The sequence below is a fragment of the Chionomys nivalis genome, chromosome 7, assembly GCF_950005125.1.
Source record: "Chionomys nivalis chromosome 7, mChiNiv1.1, whole genome shotgun sequence".
In the NCBI taxonomy this organism is placed as follows: Eukaryota; Metazoa; Chordata; class Mammalia; order Rodentia; family Cricetidae; genus Chionomys; species Chionomys nivalis.
In genome coordinates this window covers 64,973,614-64,988,443 of record NC_080092.1, presented here as the reverse complement: position 1 = coordinate 64,988,443, position 14,830 = coordinate 64,973,614, and the positions used below count along the sequence as shown (strand labels likewise).

The window sequence follows — 14,830 nt, the reverse complement described above, 5'->3', positions numbered from 1 at the left end:
CATCTCTGCTGAAATAGCCAATATCTTCCTCAAATGGCAAACAGGTTACCTAAAACTAAATGGAACTGAATCAGCCCAAGTCCTGGTGCTATCACCATTTTTACCCATTTGCCATCCTAGTAAAAAAAAGTAAGGGAAGAAGGCAACAAGGTGGTAATCACAAGTGGTCTGATAGGTGCACATTTTCTGCCTCTGGCTGTAAGGAGAAACACCTCAATTCATGGAAAAACTACATAGGAATCTCATGTTTTATCCCCATTCCTAATATCCGTGTGCTAGCTTTTAAAGCCAGAAACTCCAATACTTCAAGGTAATTCAGTATCACCTACAATGATGACCTGGTAGCGCTGTCACTCTGGAGAGCACCACATTATGATGATTTAATGTCTACGTAGCATCAAGGCATTTACATTGAGCCTTGGCTCTCAGAACATTAACAGATCAAATTTTTATTCTTTTCTAAATAAAGCTATATCTCAAGGCTCTATTCTGATGCCCATTCTCTTTGGCAAAGGACAGATTTGCGCCAAATCCCATCAGCAAGAGCTCACTTGTTTCTTCTCACACCATTCTTCAGGTAATATGTAGAGTGCCAGGCTCATGACAAACTTCTCGCTTTCGAAAAAGAAAATTAAACTGCAGTAGTATAAAGCCAACGTGCCCTGACAAAACTGGGTTCAGTGCAGTGAAATATATCCTACTGACAGCTGTCCCTCAGAATTGAAAGCTGAAACTCAATCCTTAGACTGGCGAGTCTCTCAATGTAACACTCCACTGTACGTCCAAGCTATTGGAAACAGAGCTTGATTCTAATACCTTAACCTCATTCCTGTCATGCAGTATCCTATAATCTAGCTAAGATCACTGACCTCACCAGTCATCCTGGGCATCAGTTATTGACTGCTCACAAAAGAACATCAGGCTCACTCTTCCTGAACTCTTAGGCTCAGAAACAGTAAGCTAACATGCAGGCTCAATCCCACTCAATCATCCGAAGAAAGGAAAAAGAAAACACATAACGTAGAAAGGGAAAGAAAGAATAATGTGAAAAGTGATAAAAAGTAACAGTCGTTTTCACAAATGCTGTTACTTTCTGGTTTCACAACTATTAAGGCATTGGGCAAACGAAAACTCGTAGTAACTACTGTAGACTGCCACTCACTGCAGTAGTGAGGTTTGTAGGTCTTAAAGGGGTTAAAAAAAAAACCTTTAATATTTTTGTTCCTGTGTGTGTGTCTGTGTCTCTGTGTGTGTGTGGTCTTTGGGTACAGAGTTCCGTATAATAAGACTATTTGTATTCATACTGGCAGAGTAAACACTACATGTTCATGCCCAGGCAGCTCTGTGCTTGTAATTTCAGCAAGAACAGAGCTCTGTCCCTCTGGGACTTCACCATTCCCCCAGTCTCCATTCACTCAAACACAGAATGAGAACAGAAAGAAAGCAGAAGAAAGATCATGGCAAGAGGTTTCACACAGCATTGCAGCTAGCTTTCACATGGCCAAAAAACAAAACAAAAAAAACCCTCGTCTTATGTTTTAATTACATTAGTTAAAACTATTTTACTCTCAGCCTCATGTTCACAAGGCCGCTTTCTATTCCTCAACAGCTATTAAATGAATCAAAATTACAGACTAGCACTATAAAGTTTTTTTTCTTTCTGCTGAGGGGATTGCAAGCAGAAGCCATACAGTAGGTACAAAGTGCTGCTTCGATTTTGTGTGTTGATGAATATGCGTTTTCTCTTGGCAACACCTGCCACCTCCACCCCATCATTGTGCCATTTGTTGAGGCACCAGGTTGGACCAACTCCTACAACTCTAAGCCTGTTCATACGGTTCAGTGCTTGTCTCCATCCTAATGCTTCATCATCTACTCCCGCAGACTATGTTGTAGTACACAACAGTTATATACCCTGTACACAGAACAAATATATATAAATAAAAAATATATTTGTTGTTGTTTGTTTTTGAGACAAGGATTCTCTGTGTATCTCTGGTTGTCCACCTGAAACTCACTCTGTAGACCAGGCTGGCCTCAAACTCACAGATATTCATCTGCCTCTGCCTCCCTGAGTGCTGGGATTAAAGCAATGTGTCATCACTGCCTGGCTAGAACAAATATTTCTGAAAAGAATACTGGATCTGGGCTTGGTGGCACATGCTTTTAATTACAGCAGAGACAACAGAGTTCAAAGCCATAGAACATAGTGAGTTCTAAGACAGCCAGAGCAGGAAATAGAGACCCTATTTCAAAACGAATAACCAAACAAACAAACAAAACAAAAAGCAAACAAAAAAATTACTGATTTTTGGTTTTGCAAGACAAGGTTTCTCTGTGTAACCCTGTCTATTCTAGAACTTGCTCTGTAGACCAGACTGGTCTTAAACTCAGAGACCCAACTGTCTCTGTCTCCCAAGTGCTGGGATTAAAGGCATGTGCCTCTGAAGCCTGGCTCAGATAAAGGTTATTTAAGGAATGAGTTTAGTTAGGGGTTAATAAAAACACCTGAATTTTTAGGTATGCTAATACTTCTATCATTGTATCTTAGCATAATCAAAATCTTAAGGATCTTACTGTATGGAGAAGAATATGAGGGGAAACAGGAGAATATATCTTTATGTCATTAGTAATATGGTACTACATGAGAAAAGTTATTAATCCTAGAAAATGCTTTCTGATTTTGTTTCTTTGTTTCAAGACAGGGACACATACAGCCCAGGTTAACCTTGAACTTCTAGTTTTCCTCCATCAGCTTCCAAATGCTGGTATGCGACATAACACATGGATAGAAAATGTGTTTATTTTTTAAATTTTTATTATTTTAAGACTAATAATTTATTATAGTTTTCATTTAAAACATTTTAAAATATATTTTGATTATATCCCCTCCCCTAAGTCTTTCTAGATCCTTTCCCCATCCCTCCCCATCCAAAATTTTTAATGACTATTCAAATCAGGCAGGTCTGGTGGCATACTTCTCTAATCTCAGCACTCTCAAGGCAGATGCAGGAGGGTCTTTGTGAGTTTACAACCAGTCTGGTATAGATAGTGAGTTCCAGGCTACCCAGGCTTATGTAGTGAGTGAGATTTCAAAACAAACAAACAAACGAATGAATAAATACATAAGTTTTGTGTTTCTTTTAAAACTGTTGGCTCTCACCAAGTTCTTTAGGAAGAATTTCTTTATCACACTCACAATATCACTAAATCCAATGAATCAAGTGTAAAAAAAGATACCTAAAAATCTCAAAATTCCAAATTAAAAAAAGATAATAATCTAGTCTCATGTATCTTCAATTATGAACTCACTAATCTTACTCCACTTAAAATCTGACCTTCATTTCTATTTTGAAGCAAATCCTAGACATTAGACCTTTGATTCTGTAAAGACATTGTATTAGCATGCATGCCCCCGAGAAAATAACACTCCTTTTCAAAAAGCAAAATTGTAATACCATTAATTAATTATACCTAAAAAATTCACAGTAATTTCTTGGTTTGGTCCATTCTCTCTCTGAGGAAATTGACCAAGAATGCTTTCCTGACTCTGCCACTTGAGTAGCTCCTACTGTGAAATAATAGCTCTCATGAATGGCTGGTACTAGTGGACAGAGAGATAGAGAGGGAGAAGGGTATAAATACTTGCCTCATTTCCTCCTGGAAGCCTGTTCATATGGACCAACTGGCCTTGATCATCCAACACCAGCTCAGTGTAAGTCAGCATGTCAGAAGGTAGAGGGGGTGAGGGAAGGAATGCTTGAGTGGACATAGACTCCCAGAGTTTGATGAGCGACTAATGGAAGAAAGAAGATTGACTTATCAGTGGCATTTCAACATGAATAAAAATCACAGTCAAACTCAGTCGCTCTGACTCTGTTTTCTTTTCCAAGAGCTCTATGGAAAGTATGAGCCTTAGACCAAATGCTTCAACACTTGTGCAAACACACTTGTGGTCAATTTTACACTATTTTCAGTATGTCAAAAGTCAGGTACTTCCCCAATACAGTCAAACTACTGAAGGACCTTGAAATAGCACTGGAGCATTAACACATACAATAGCCCTAACACCAACCCAGCAAGAATAAAATAAAAAACTCAAATAAAAGGCATCAGCCAGGTTTGGTGCTCATGTCTCTAATCTCTGTCTCATTACTTGTAGGCTGAGGCAGGTTCATCTCTAAAACAAATCCAAGAAAGCCCAGACTTAAGTTTCTACTGCAGGTTAAGGGAAGATCCCTTAACTACTTTGCACAGCAATAGATCCACGCATGAGAATTAGTTAAGATGTGATGACTATAAGTATAGCACAATTAAATTTCAAATTTGAGAATACAGACATACCCATGCATTTACAAAAACATTCATGATTACCGTTTCCTATTTCTTATGTAAATAAATTAACTTCTTTATGACGTTCCGTCCACGCTTGTCTTAAACACCTAAAGCCCAAATGACTCACACACACTTATGTGTCCTAGCTGTGTCCCTTGTCAATTACAAGTACTGACACTGAGAATCAGAATCACACACAGTTGTCAGGGTCATGACACCATAAAATGGAGGTAATGAGTGAAGGTCTGTGTTCTGAGATAGGATGGTCTAAGTAAATAGTTACCTAAAAGTAACTTGCTTTTGTGAATACTACAGGAATCACAGACTACTAAATAAGTCCACAGATAATTATTACATTAAGATTCAAATATGATAATATTGATAGTACTGATATTGATAGAGACTTGAGAAGACCTACGACAAAGATATTTTTAAAAGAAATCCCGTATCCTCTGATGTTCTATTCTTTATTTGTTGTATTCTCTGCTTGTGATATATACCCCCCTACTTTTGATGGGAAATCTGCAGTATAGAGAGGGTTCACCATCATAAAGTCAAGGAATTTTTCATATAGGGGAAGAGTTTCATAATGTCACTTTTTTCATGCTAGGTTTTTATTTAATAATAGTAAATCTACAGAAGAAGTTATACCTACAACTATATACAGTGGTGCTATCTTCTTGTCTGTGCTACCTATAATGACTCTCATCTTGGCTTAGGTTAGGGGATTATCCTGGAAAGTAAGAAAATGAAACCTCATTCCACTCCTCTTTTTAATATTTCTAATTCAAACACAGACTTAATACATATGTAACTCCTCACATAGGTCCTTGTAAACATAATGTGGTAAGGGTTTAATTGAGACGTCTCTTCTCACCATTCCTCATGAAGCACGTGAGTTAGAAGACACTAAGTCATTAATGAGACAGAAAATGAGACCAAAATTAGAATAGCGTCAAGATACTTCCAGCCTGTGAGTGCCCTTCTCTAGGAAAAGTCACATGATGAAGACTTAAAGAAGCCTCAAACTCTCGCCTGTTAGCCACTTTTACCTGTCGAAACATTTCTGGGATATCATATATATACGTTGTTCCTAAGGACTGCGCCTGAAATCTCTTTGACTGAAGAAGGTCTTTGGTCACATATGGAGTATTGATTAACATTCCGTGTAGTGGTCCCTGCTTGTCTCCATATGCCTGAAACATGATCTGTGGGGAAAAAACAGAATGCACAGACAGTTAAGAGATAAATAGAAAATAAAATAGTTGCCTATAGCATTGTTTTCCACAATGTTATTTCTTAAAAAACAGATGGGGGTGGGGAGAAGTGCTTAATGGCGGAGACTTGCCTGTTGTGGGAGCTGCGGGCTGTTGAGGGAGCTGCGGGCCTCCTGGCTAGCTTATGCCCCGAAATAACAACACACAAACTGTATTCTTTTAAACACTGCCTGGCCCATTATATCTAGCCTCTTCTAGGCTAATTCTTACATATTAATTTAGCCCATTTCTAATAATCTGCGTAGCACCACTAGGTGCGCTTACCGGGAAAGATTCAGCATGTCTGACCTGGCAGCTGGCAGCTGGCTGCATGGCGTCTGCTCTCAAGAGCAGCAGCATCGCATCTGGCTCTGAGAGGAGCTGCCCTGCATCTGAGCTCACTTCCTCTTCCTCCCAGCATTCTGTTCTGTTTACTCCACCCACCTATGTTCTAACCTATGAGGCCAAGCAGTTTCTTTATTAATTAACCAATGACCTTCCTCCATCACTTGCCTCATGTCACTGGGTATTTGGTATTGTCCCTTCTCTGCCACTTAACCAACTCTAAAATATTGATGTGCTATATATACTAGACTGTTCTTAGTTTGGGATTAGGTGACATCAACAAAAACGTCCAGTGTAAATTTCACATCTCAGAGACAGAGTGATGGCACTTGCCTTCTAAACTGACTTGAATCTTGGATACTAAAAAATGAAGCATGCCAGCTAACTAAGCAAAACAGTTCTAGTATTTAAGTCGAGGAGCTGTTATATACTAGAGAAAATTCTTGTTCTTGGGCCAGATCAAGGTTCTACCCACTTGATCATGCATTAGTCCCTTGATTAGAAGGTTCTTTGTAGTATTATTAGCCACACAAAGGCTCCAAATACTTTTGTCAGAGTAAGTATATTTCATTCACTCACCTAATTAATTCTTGTTAGCTCATAACAAGACTATGGTAAAATCACTATATTTTATTAAATTACATATAAACACACACATATGTATGTATGTATGTATGTATATATTTTTTCTCTCTAGTATACTGCCTCTAACTAGTGAATTCCTGCAATTGCTGGATTATCACATAATGAAACCACCACACCAGTTTTTAATCATTTTTTAACTCAAATATTTCTAGAAGAGTACTTCATACTCCATATATTTAGCTAGTTTTATTTGCTCATGAATATTTATAAGAGATGCCATTATTTCAATTCAATTAATATTTATTGAGTGCTCAGAGGTTGTATAACACTAAACTAGGCACTTTATGTATGAACACATAAAATATAGATTCCCAACACACTGAATACAAATGGAGATTGGAATGAAAAGGTATATATATATTCCCATCTGTTTGGACCTAAAATATAAGCACAAGTGTACCATTAATGAAAAGATCCATGGATTTGATATATATGCATAGAATGGAATTAAATACTAACCTAAACCTGAAGGTCATCCATCTAAGTGACTCCTTAGCATCTGAGCTCAGAGGAATAAGAGTGCTCTGGTGACTTGTCAATTAGGTCTTATTCTGGGCAAACATATCCTAGGCTGTTTAAAGTCCCCAGAGTGGAACCTCCAGTTCTCTTCTAAAAGACCAAGGGGGAAAGTTACCAGGTGGGAGACAGCAGCAGCAGTAACACCTTGGGAGTTAAAAGAACTAGTCATATTTAAAAAAACAAAAAACAAAAAAACGGTTTCAGGTGTTTTGGCAAGAGTACAGTATGAGAAAACTGGATTTGGGACAAAGTCTAAATCAAAGTAAGAAAAAGAAATAAAAGCAGCAGGTTCAAGACTGTGAGACAACTCAGCCAGTAAACTACCTGCCACCAAGCCTGACAACCTGAGTTTAATGCTATGCCTAGGACTGAACCTGATTCCTGAAAGCTGTTCTGATCTCTCTCTATCTCTCTCTCTCTCTCTCTCTCTCTCTCTCTCTCTCTCTCTCTCTCTCTCTCTCTCTCTCCACACACACACACACACACACACACACACACACACACATACAACACACACCTGGTAAAATTTAAAACATCAGGGTTTTGAACTACTGTACTTCCTATTAAGAGAGGCAAAGCTGTAAGTACAGGGTTTAAAACTTAATTCTGCATGCTCTGGGATGAAGTTAGAATAGCCATTTAAAGCAATATAACTATGCAGTAAGGAAAAGGACTGAAGAAAGCTGCATGCGTATATATATTGTTGCTGGAATTTAAAATGGTAATCTTTTAGTGGCTTGTAAGTCTCTTATAATATTAAAAAATAGTTACTACAAACCAGCAATTGGAGACTCCTATGCATTTAATCAGGAAAAGTAAAAATTTACCTATATAAAGATTTGCAAATAGTAGCTGGGCATAGTGGCACATGCCTTTAACCTCAGCACTTGGAAGGCAGAGATCGGAGGATCTCTTTAAACTTTAAGACCAGTCTGGTCTACATAGTAAGTTCCAGGACAGCCAGAAGGACATAGTAAGACTATGTCTCAAATAAAACAAAACAAAAAGACAAAGATTTACAAATGAATGCACATTACAAATTTATTCTTAACAACTCAAATTTGGGAATAAAACTCCAGTAATTGAATGGATATAAACATTTTGGTAAATCTAAAAAATGGAATACTACTCAATAATGAAAAAGAGCATACTCATAGTCCTTGCAACATAGATGAACCACCAAAACATTATATTAAACAAAACAAGTAGGATAAAGAATAGTATGAATTGTCTGATGTAATTTACATGCAACTAAAGGACAAGCAAAACTATATACAGCAACAGAAAGCAGATCTCAGTGGTTGCCTAAGCCTGCAATTGGTATTCTGTCTTTTACTGAAAAGAAGAGAAACTTTGTGGGGTGACAAGAAATCCTCTATAATGACTCTGATGACAGATATCATGTACAACTGTCAGACTTAATCAAAGCAAATACAGCAAAAGAAACCATTTTGGTGCACGTAAACTATATAAACTATATAAAAATGTAAACTGAATAAAGGTGACTTTGAACTGTTCACTTTACTTTCCTCACTGGAAGTCAATTTATTTAAGTAACAAACTACCCAAACCTTTTCTTCCTACTTAGGACTGCCTGAAATTGCTCATTTCAGCCTACAGGACAAAGACCATACAAGAAACATGAAACTCAAGCAAGTTAACTTTTCTTCTCATTGGCAATAAACAATGTGCTAGGGCAAGAGTTTGGTAGTAATGGACCCTAACTGAAGCCCCAAATGACCATTTACGTTAGCTCCATTTTCTCCTATGATAAACATGGTAATTGAAAGTTGGCCGAGGTCATGTTTTACCAGTTTGAAAACATATACAGGTTTTATTCATACCTCCCATTGAAGGCTGCAGCAGGGCTTCTCATAGAGAACCATCACTGACCTACACAGTGGGCACCCTTAGAGTCCTGAATGTTTTTATTTTATAATGTCTCTTATCATATCATGGAAGCATCTATCTTTTCCCATTATAATATACATTTCTTAACGAGGAACTGCTTTGTAGCCATAGTGTCTGACACACTATACGTAGTCAGTAAATATTAAATAAGTAAATGAACAAATGATAAACATGATTCCATATTATATCAATTTCTAAAGAAAGAGGAAATGAAGTTCAGTAATAAGCACCAAGTACGCACTGGTGCACAGGAACTGGCTAGAGGCTGCTGTGGTCAGTTCCTGCCTCTATCACTGCTTTCAACCTAGCTTCCATGCCACAGGAAGGCTTCGCAACCTTCAGGGCTTTTAAGTATGCTGGCCCCCTTCAGGTCGAGGGCAGCTTATTCACTCTTACAGATGCCTATTAAGTGTTTATTTTGTGCCAGGCACAATACTAAATCTCTGCTGAAGGCACCTGTGCCTTTCATGTGCCTGTGTCACCACCACCATCTAGTATCAGGGAAATCTAAGAGCTTTCTCATAAAGAGAAATGGGAAAAAAGAAGAAGAAACCTGTGAAGAAAAAGCATTTATCAAAAACATTAAAATCTCAAGTGGCCTTCTTATTTTACAGAAGAATAGGCCTGCCTTGAAGCCATTGTAGAAGTTAATTAAAAGCATCCCTAACCATGGAAAGTCCTGACTGAAAATGTCCTTAAGGTTGTCCTGAAAAACATCACATGCAGCAAAATTATTGAGCACTCTTTCCTGCTCACCCCTGTGCTCTGTGCATGTTGTTCTAACTGCTTTCTTCTTAAAGGATAGACTTCTTTGGTGATCTAACTGAGAATCAAAAAACAAAATGAAAGGTCACTAAGAAAACTGCCTAAACTAGGATTTTAAAAAATTCATCTCCAAAGCAGAGACAAAAATGTCTTTTCCTGCCTCCATTCCTAGATAAAAACAAGAGCCACATAATTGCTTCCCAGAACCAAATGCATTGAACAGTCTAAAACCCTTGTATTCTGGTACAAGTACACCCTTTATTAGGAGTACATTCTTCAAGTATACACTGAAGCCCTAAAATAACATACTACACCTCTGAAGATGTGTGCATACCACAGAAAATGGTCCAAATGTTTAGAAACTAAGGTGGCAAGCCAATTATAATAGAATGCTCTATTATCATAGAATAAACACGCTTATTCATTTTTCATTTCTGCATTCCCAAAATTTTTCCCTGGAAAATGGGTTATGGCTTCTTACTTTGCTCATGTATAGGCATACAGCACTCTAAACTCAGTGAAAGAAAGTGAGCATGAGTGAATGGAATGTACAAGTATGAAGAAGACACTGCTTGGCTCGGTTCCTGATATGATTCTATGGTGAAATTTCCCCTTTTGAAAGACAGAAGTTGATAAATTCCACACTGTCCCCTTTCCTCATCTGCCAGTGAAAGGCTGCACTAGGAACAGGAAAACAAATCAGATCAGGAAATCTAGATTACTTAGCAAAAGTGCCCCTGGAAACCATAAACATCTGAACTGCATAATTATCTGTGGAGTTGGTTCACCTGGCCTGTTAAAGCGTGTCAATATTTGACAAAAGGTTATGGTTTTGTAACATGCGTGATCAAGAGGCACAAAGCCGTTTTCAAAGGTAAAGGACAAACCAATGGGGTTTGGGGGTTATTATGTGTTGGATCAAATAAAACCTTGGAGGAGTCTGCTTGACTACTGTACCTGTGCTGTCCTGGAGTCAGTCACTTCCTTATACAGGCTGATGTCCAAGTAATAGCCAGACTCATTTGTCAGGAAGAGGCGGATGGGAATTGCTTTTCCAGTTGTTGTCAGGCGAATGTTGATTTTCAGTTCTGCCTGGAGGACGCGCAATTTCCACAGCCGACTTCCATAGCGCATTACCATGCTCCGCACAGATTCTTCAATCTGACACAGTTACAATACCAAGTGTAAAACCAAAATACTTTGCAACTAAAACTTGTTCTAAGTTTGCACATCTTTGCTAAAAAATATTGGGAAAAGATGCTGGTTTATGGAGATAGGTACCACACTTACAAAGAGAACTCATGTGGTTTATTCTCCCCATCCTTCTTAGTTTTTATAGTCAATCTGACACAATCCAGAGTCACCTGAAAAGAAGGACCTCAATGGAAGGATTGCCTTGGTTGGACTGTCTTGGTTTGGTATTTGAGTGGTTTTCTTTGACTCACAACCCCGAAATCTGTACAACTCCTTTCCCTTTCCCAATTATATTCATACTCTATATCAAAGATCTGCAATATCTAAAATTAAAAGCCAGGGGATTTAAGAGAAAGCCCCAAATAAGAATAAAATCCCTGGTTAAATAGCTATTAAGTAGCATTTCTATGCATGGTAACTATGTTTCATTGCACTTACAGAACCTTAAATCAACACAGCAATTACCACCATGAGCTTTTTTCTACAAAATTTTATTAAACTTGATAATGTATGTCTTTTAGTAAATTGCACAAATTAAAGAAAGGCAATTTGTAGGCTGTGCCAGAATGTTCCCTCTAAACACTAGTGATCTCAACTTTGGTCCCTGCCAAGTCCAACTGGGATTTACGGAGATGAGATATTCCCTCATTTCCCAGAAGCTTTGTATTGAGACAGCTTGGTATTCTTGGTTTTCAGAGTTAGAAAATTTATTTTTACTGGATATCCCTAGATGTGACTTTATAGGTTGGCAAGATGTCTTAGTAGGTGAAGGCACTTGTCACCAAGCCTGAGAACTTAAAGATCCTTGGAACCCACATGGTACAAGGGAAGAACCAAGTCTCATCAAGTAAATAAATGTATAAATGGTTTTGCTACCAACATGCTAAATCAATAACTGTTCCCAATAGGGATGCAAGTACCCAGAGCATTCTGAAGTGTCTTTCTACAGTGCTGTCTCAGCACTTAGAACGCCTTAAGATTACCTTACATGTCCTAATCATGGTTTTCCAGTAGAATGTATCACCCTGCAAGTATTTCATTTCTGTACCACAGAACTTTAACTTAGAATAGGTCTCTATTTTTTAAATTTATTTATTATGTATATAGTGTTCTGGGCACCAGATCTCATTATAGATTATGATGTGATCCATCATGTGGTTGCTGGGTTTTGAACTCAGGACCATCGGAACAGCAGTCAGTTCTTTTAACCTCTGAGCCATCTCTCCAGCCCTAGAATAGGTTTCAAGTAGATAACTTCCCTGCTCCTACATTATGCTTGCTAATGAAGATACATTTATCCATTCTTTTCTTGAGAGGATAAAAGCTAACGATCTGTGTGTATGGGAAACAACAGTGATCTGTGACTAGCAAGGCAGAGTCTGAGTACTCAGAGTAGGGGGTACATAAAGGCTGATGTTTTAAAATAAAATTACTCATAGAGAAAAGGCCAACTAAAAATACACAGTGTCCTGGCCACGCTGTAAGACTTCTAGTTTTTTGGTGCTGAAGAGAAATTTTGCTGTCAGATCATGCAAATTGAGACTCAAAGAACAGGTTTATAAACAGACAGAATTATCCCATCATTAGCTTGGGGTTTAAAAGAGAAAAAAAAAGTAGGAAAATTTCTCAGGTCTTGGGCATTAAGTTTAATGGTTAAAATCGGAACTGAGGATACAGTTCAGATGGCAGAGTGATTGGGTAGCATGTAAAAAGCCCTGGATTTGATCCGCAGTACTGTATGATACACTGCATTATAGCCCAGCAGTGAGTAACTCAGTACTGCATTGCCCAGTACTATATAATCCAGCACTGTATAACCCAGCACTTGGGAGGTTGAGGGAGGAGGATCAGAAACTCAAGATCATTCTTAGCTACACAGGAAGTTTGAGGCTAGTTTGGTGTACATGTGACATGTACATTTTAAAAAAGAAGCGAAAGTTCATGTCTACAAGTGATGTAGAGAAAGGTAGATATTGATTGACAGTCCTATCCAAATGTACAGCAACCCAGGAGAAAGACAGAAATACCAGGAACAGAGGCACTTGCCCTTATTTCAACTAAGATAAAAGCTAAGTACAGAATCATCTTCTTTTCTTCCCTTAAATTGTACAGAACACAGTTTAGAAAACAGGGACAAAAACAGATATATCATGTGAACCTCCTTACAATCAAATTGTCCCACTGTGGAGAATAGGTTAGACATTTTCAGACAGTGTTGCACCTAAGCAAGGCCACTCATAAGTAGTATTTAATGCATAAAGGCAATAATTTAGCCAAAATGTCCAATATAGCAAAATTAATCAGTTCAGATAAGGAATCCTGGGATATCATATAAAATAGGACACCACATGGCAAATATTACAAAACCAGTATCATTGGAGAAACTATTTATTTATTTATTTTGTGTACAGTGTTCTGTCTGCATGTATTCTGGCAGGCCAGAAAGGGCACCAGATCTCATTACAGATGGTTGTGAGCCACCATGTGGTTGCTGGGAACTGAACTCAGGATCTCTGGAAGAACATCCAGTGCTCTTAACCTCTGAGCCATCTCTCCAGCCCTAAAGAAGTTCTTATTACAGCAAATAAGTGACACAGCACCTTCCATTTTGAGGATTATTTCTAATGGCTAGTAAAACAATTTTGGAATTGTCCTATGAAACTCAACCTGTGATTTTAAAAAATTAAGAAAATAACCTGATGACATGAACATCTGTTTCCAAATCCAAGTGAGTCACACACAAATGAGTCTCTTTTTGGGGACAGACAGAGAAATTGTGGGAAATGTACCTTCGATGGGTCCATGATGACTGTGGGCACAAAGTTGAGGAAGATGTGGTTACAGTCAGTGCGGACATTTGTATTATTAAAAGCAACTTCCAATTCATCCATGGCTTCCAGGAGCAGCCGCTCCCCTTCATTTTGTAGATACTCAAAAGAAGCTTCCTATATAAGAAGAAAATTACCACCATTAATGTGCTTTAAAAGCAATAAAGAAGGGATGGGGAAATGGTTCAATGGGTAAAGTGTTTGCTGGGAAAACACAGACTTAAGTTTAGATTTCCAGTGCTCAAGAAAAAGCTGGAGCAGTGCCCTACATCGGAAACCCTAGCACCAAGGGAAGGTGGAAAATGGAGACAGGTGAATCAGAAGTTTCACTGACCAGCCAGTCTAGCTGAAACTATAAGTTCCAGGTTCAATGAGAGATACTGTTCTCAAACAAAAACAAAGTAGAGAATGATAGAGGTGCATATGTGCTTAAACAGTAATAAAAATTAAATGGTTAGTAACAGAGGAAGATATCTTCATGTCAACTTCTGGCCACATGTGCTTGAATGGGGAAGTGTACATGCATCCCACCTCTACCCCCAAAGCAATAATTTAAGAAGCAATATGAGAACACAGTAAGGTATCTATCTATCTGCTTATACATTGTTTAACTTTCTCTTGGTTGTAAGTCTATTGACTGTAGGAGGCAAAGGCTGGCGAGGGTTAAATAGAGTCTCTGCCAGCCCTTTCTCCAGCCTCTAACAATATAATTTCCACTAAGAAGTAGAGATGCTAGGCATTGCCAGAGCTAAAACCCCAATATGATTATGTTTCACATATGCCAAACAGAACACTTTAGAAAAAAGACCTCTTGGCCGGGCAGTGGTGGCACATGCCTTTAATCCCAGCACTCGGGAGGCAGAGGCAGGCGGATCTCTGGGAGTTCGAGGCCAGCCTGGTCTACAAGAGCTAGTTCCAGGACAGGCTCCAAAACCACAGAGAAACCCTGTCTCGAAAAACAAAAAAAAACAACAACAACAACAAAAAAAGACCTCTTTAGCACAAAAAGCTAAAGGAAGTTTATGGCAATGG

At 38.4% G+C, this 14,830-nt stretch overlaps 1 protein-coding gene across 6 annotated transcripts in view; it reads right to left on the bottom strand.

Annotated features, from left to right (window-relative positions):
* Window positions 1–14,830, bottom strand: part of Acaca (acetyl-CoA carboxylase alpha) — a 280,231-nt gene that overhangs the window by 88,217 nt on the left and 177,184 nt on the right. For all 6 annotated transcript variants that reach the window (XM_057774468.1, XM_057774469.1, XM_057774470.1 and 3 more), the window contains 4 exons: window positions 13,760–13,915; window positions 10,734–10,937; window positions 5,388–5,543; window positions 3,650–3,796 (listed from right to left, as the gene is read on the bottom strand). In XM_057774468.1, the coding sequence (XP_057630451.1) occupies window positions 3,650–3,796; window positions 5,388–5,543; window positions 10,734–10,937; window positions 13,760–13,915 (663 nt within the window). The remainder of the gene's footprint in view (window positions 1–3,649; window positions 3,797–5,387; window positions 5,544–10,733; window positions 10,938–13,759; window positions 13,916–14,830) is intronic.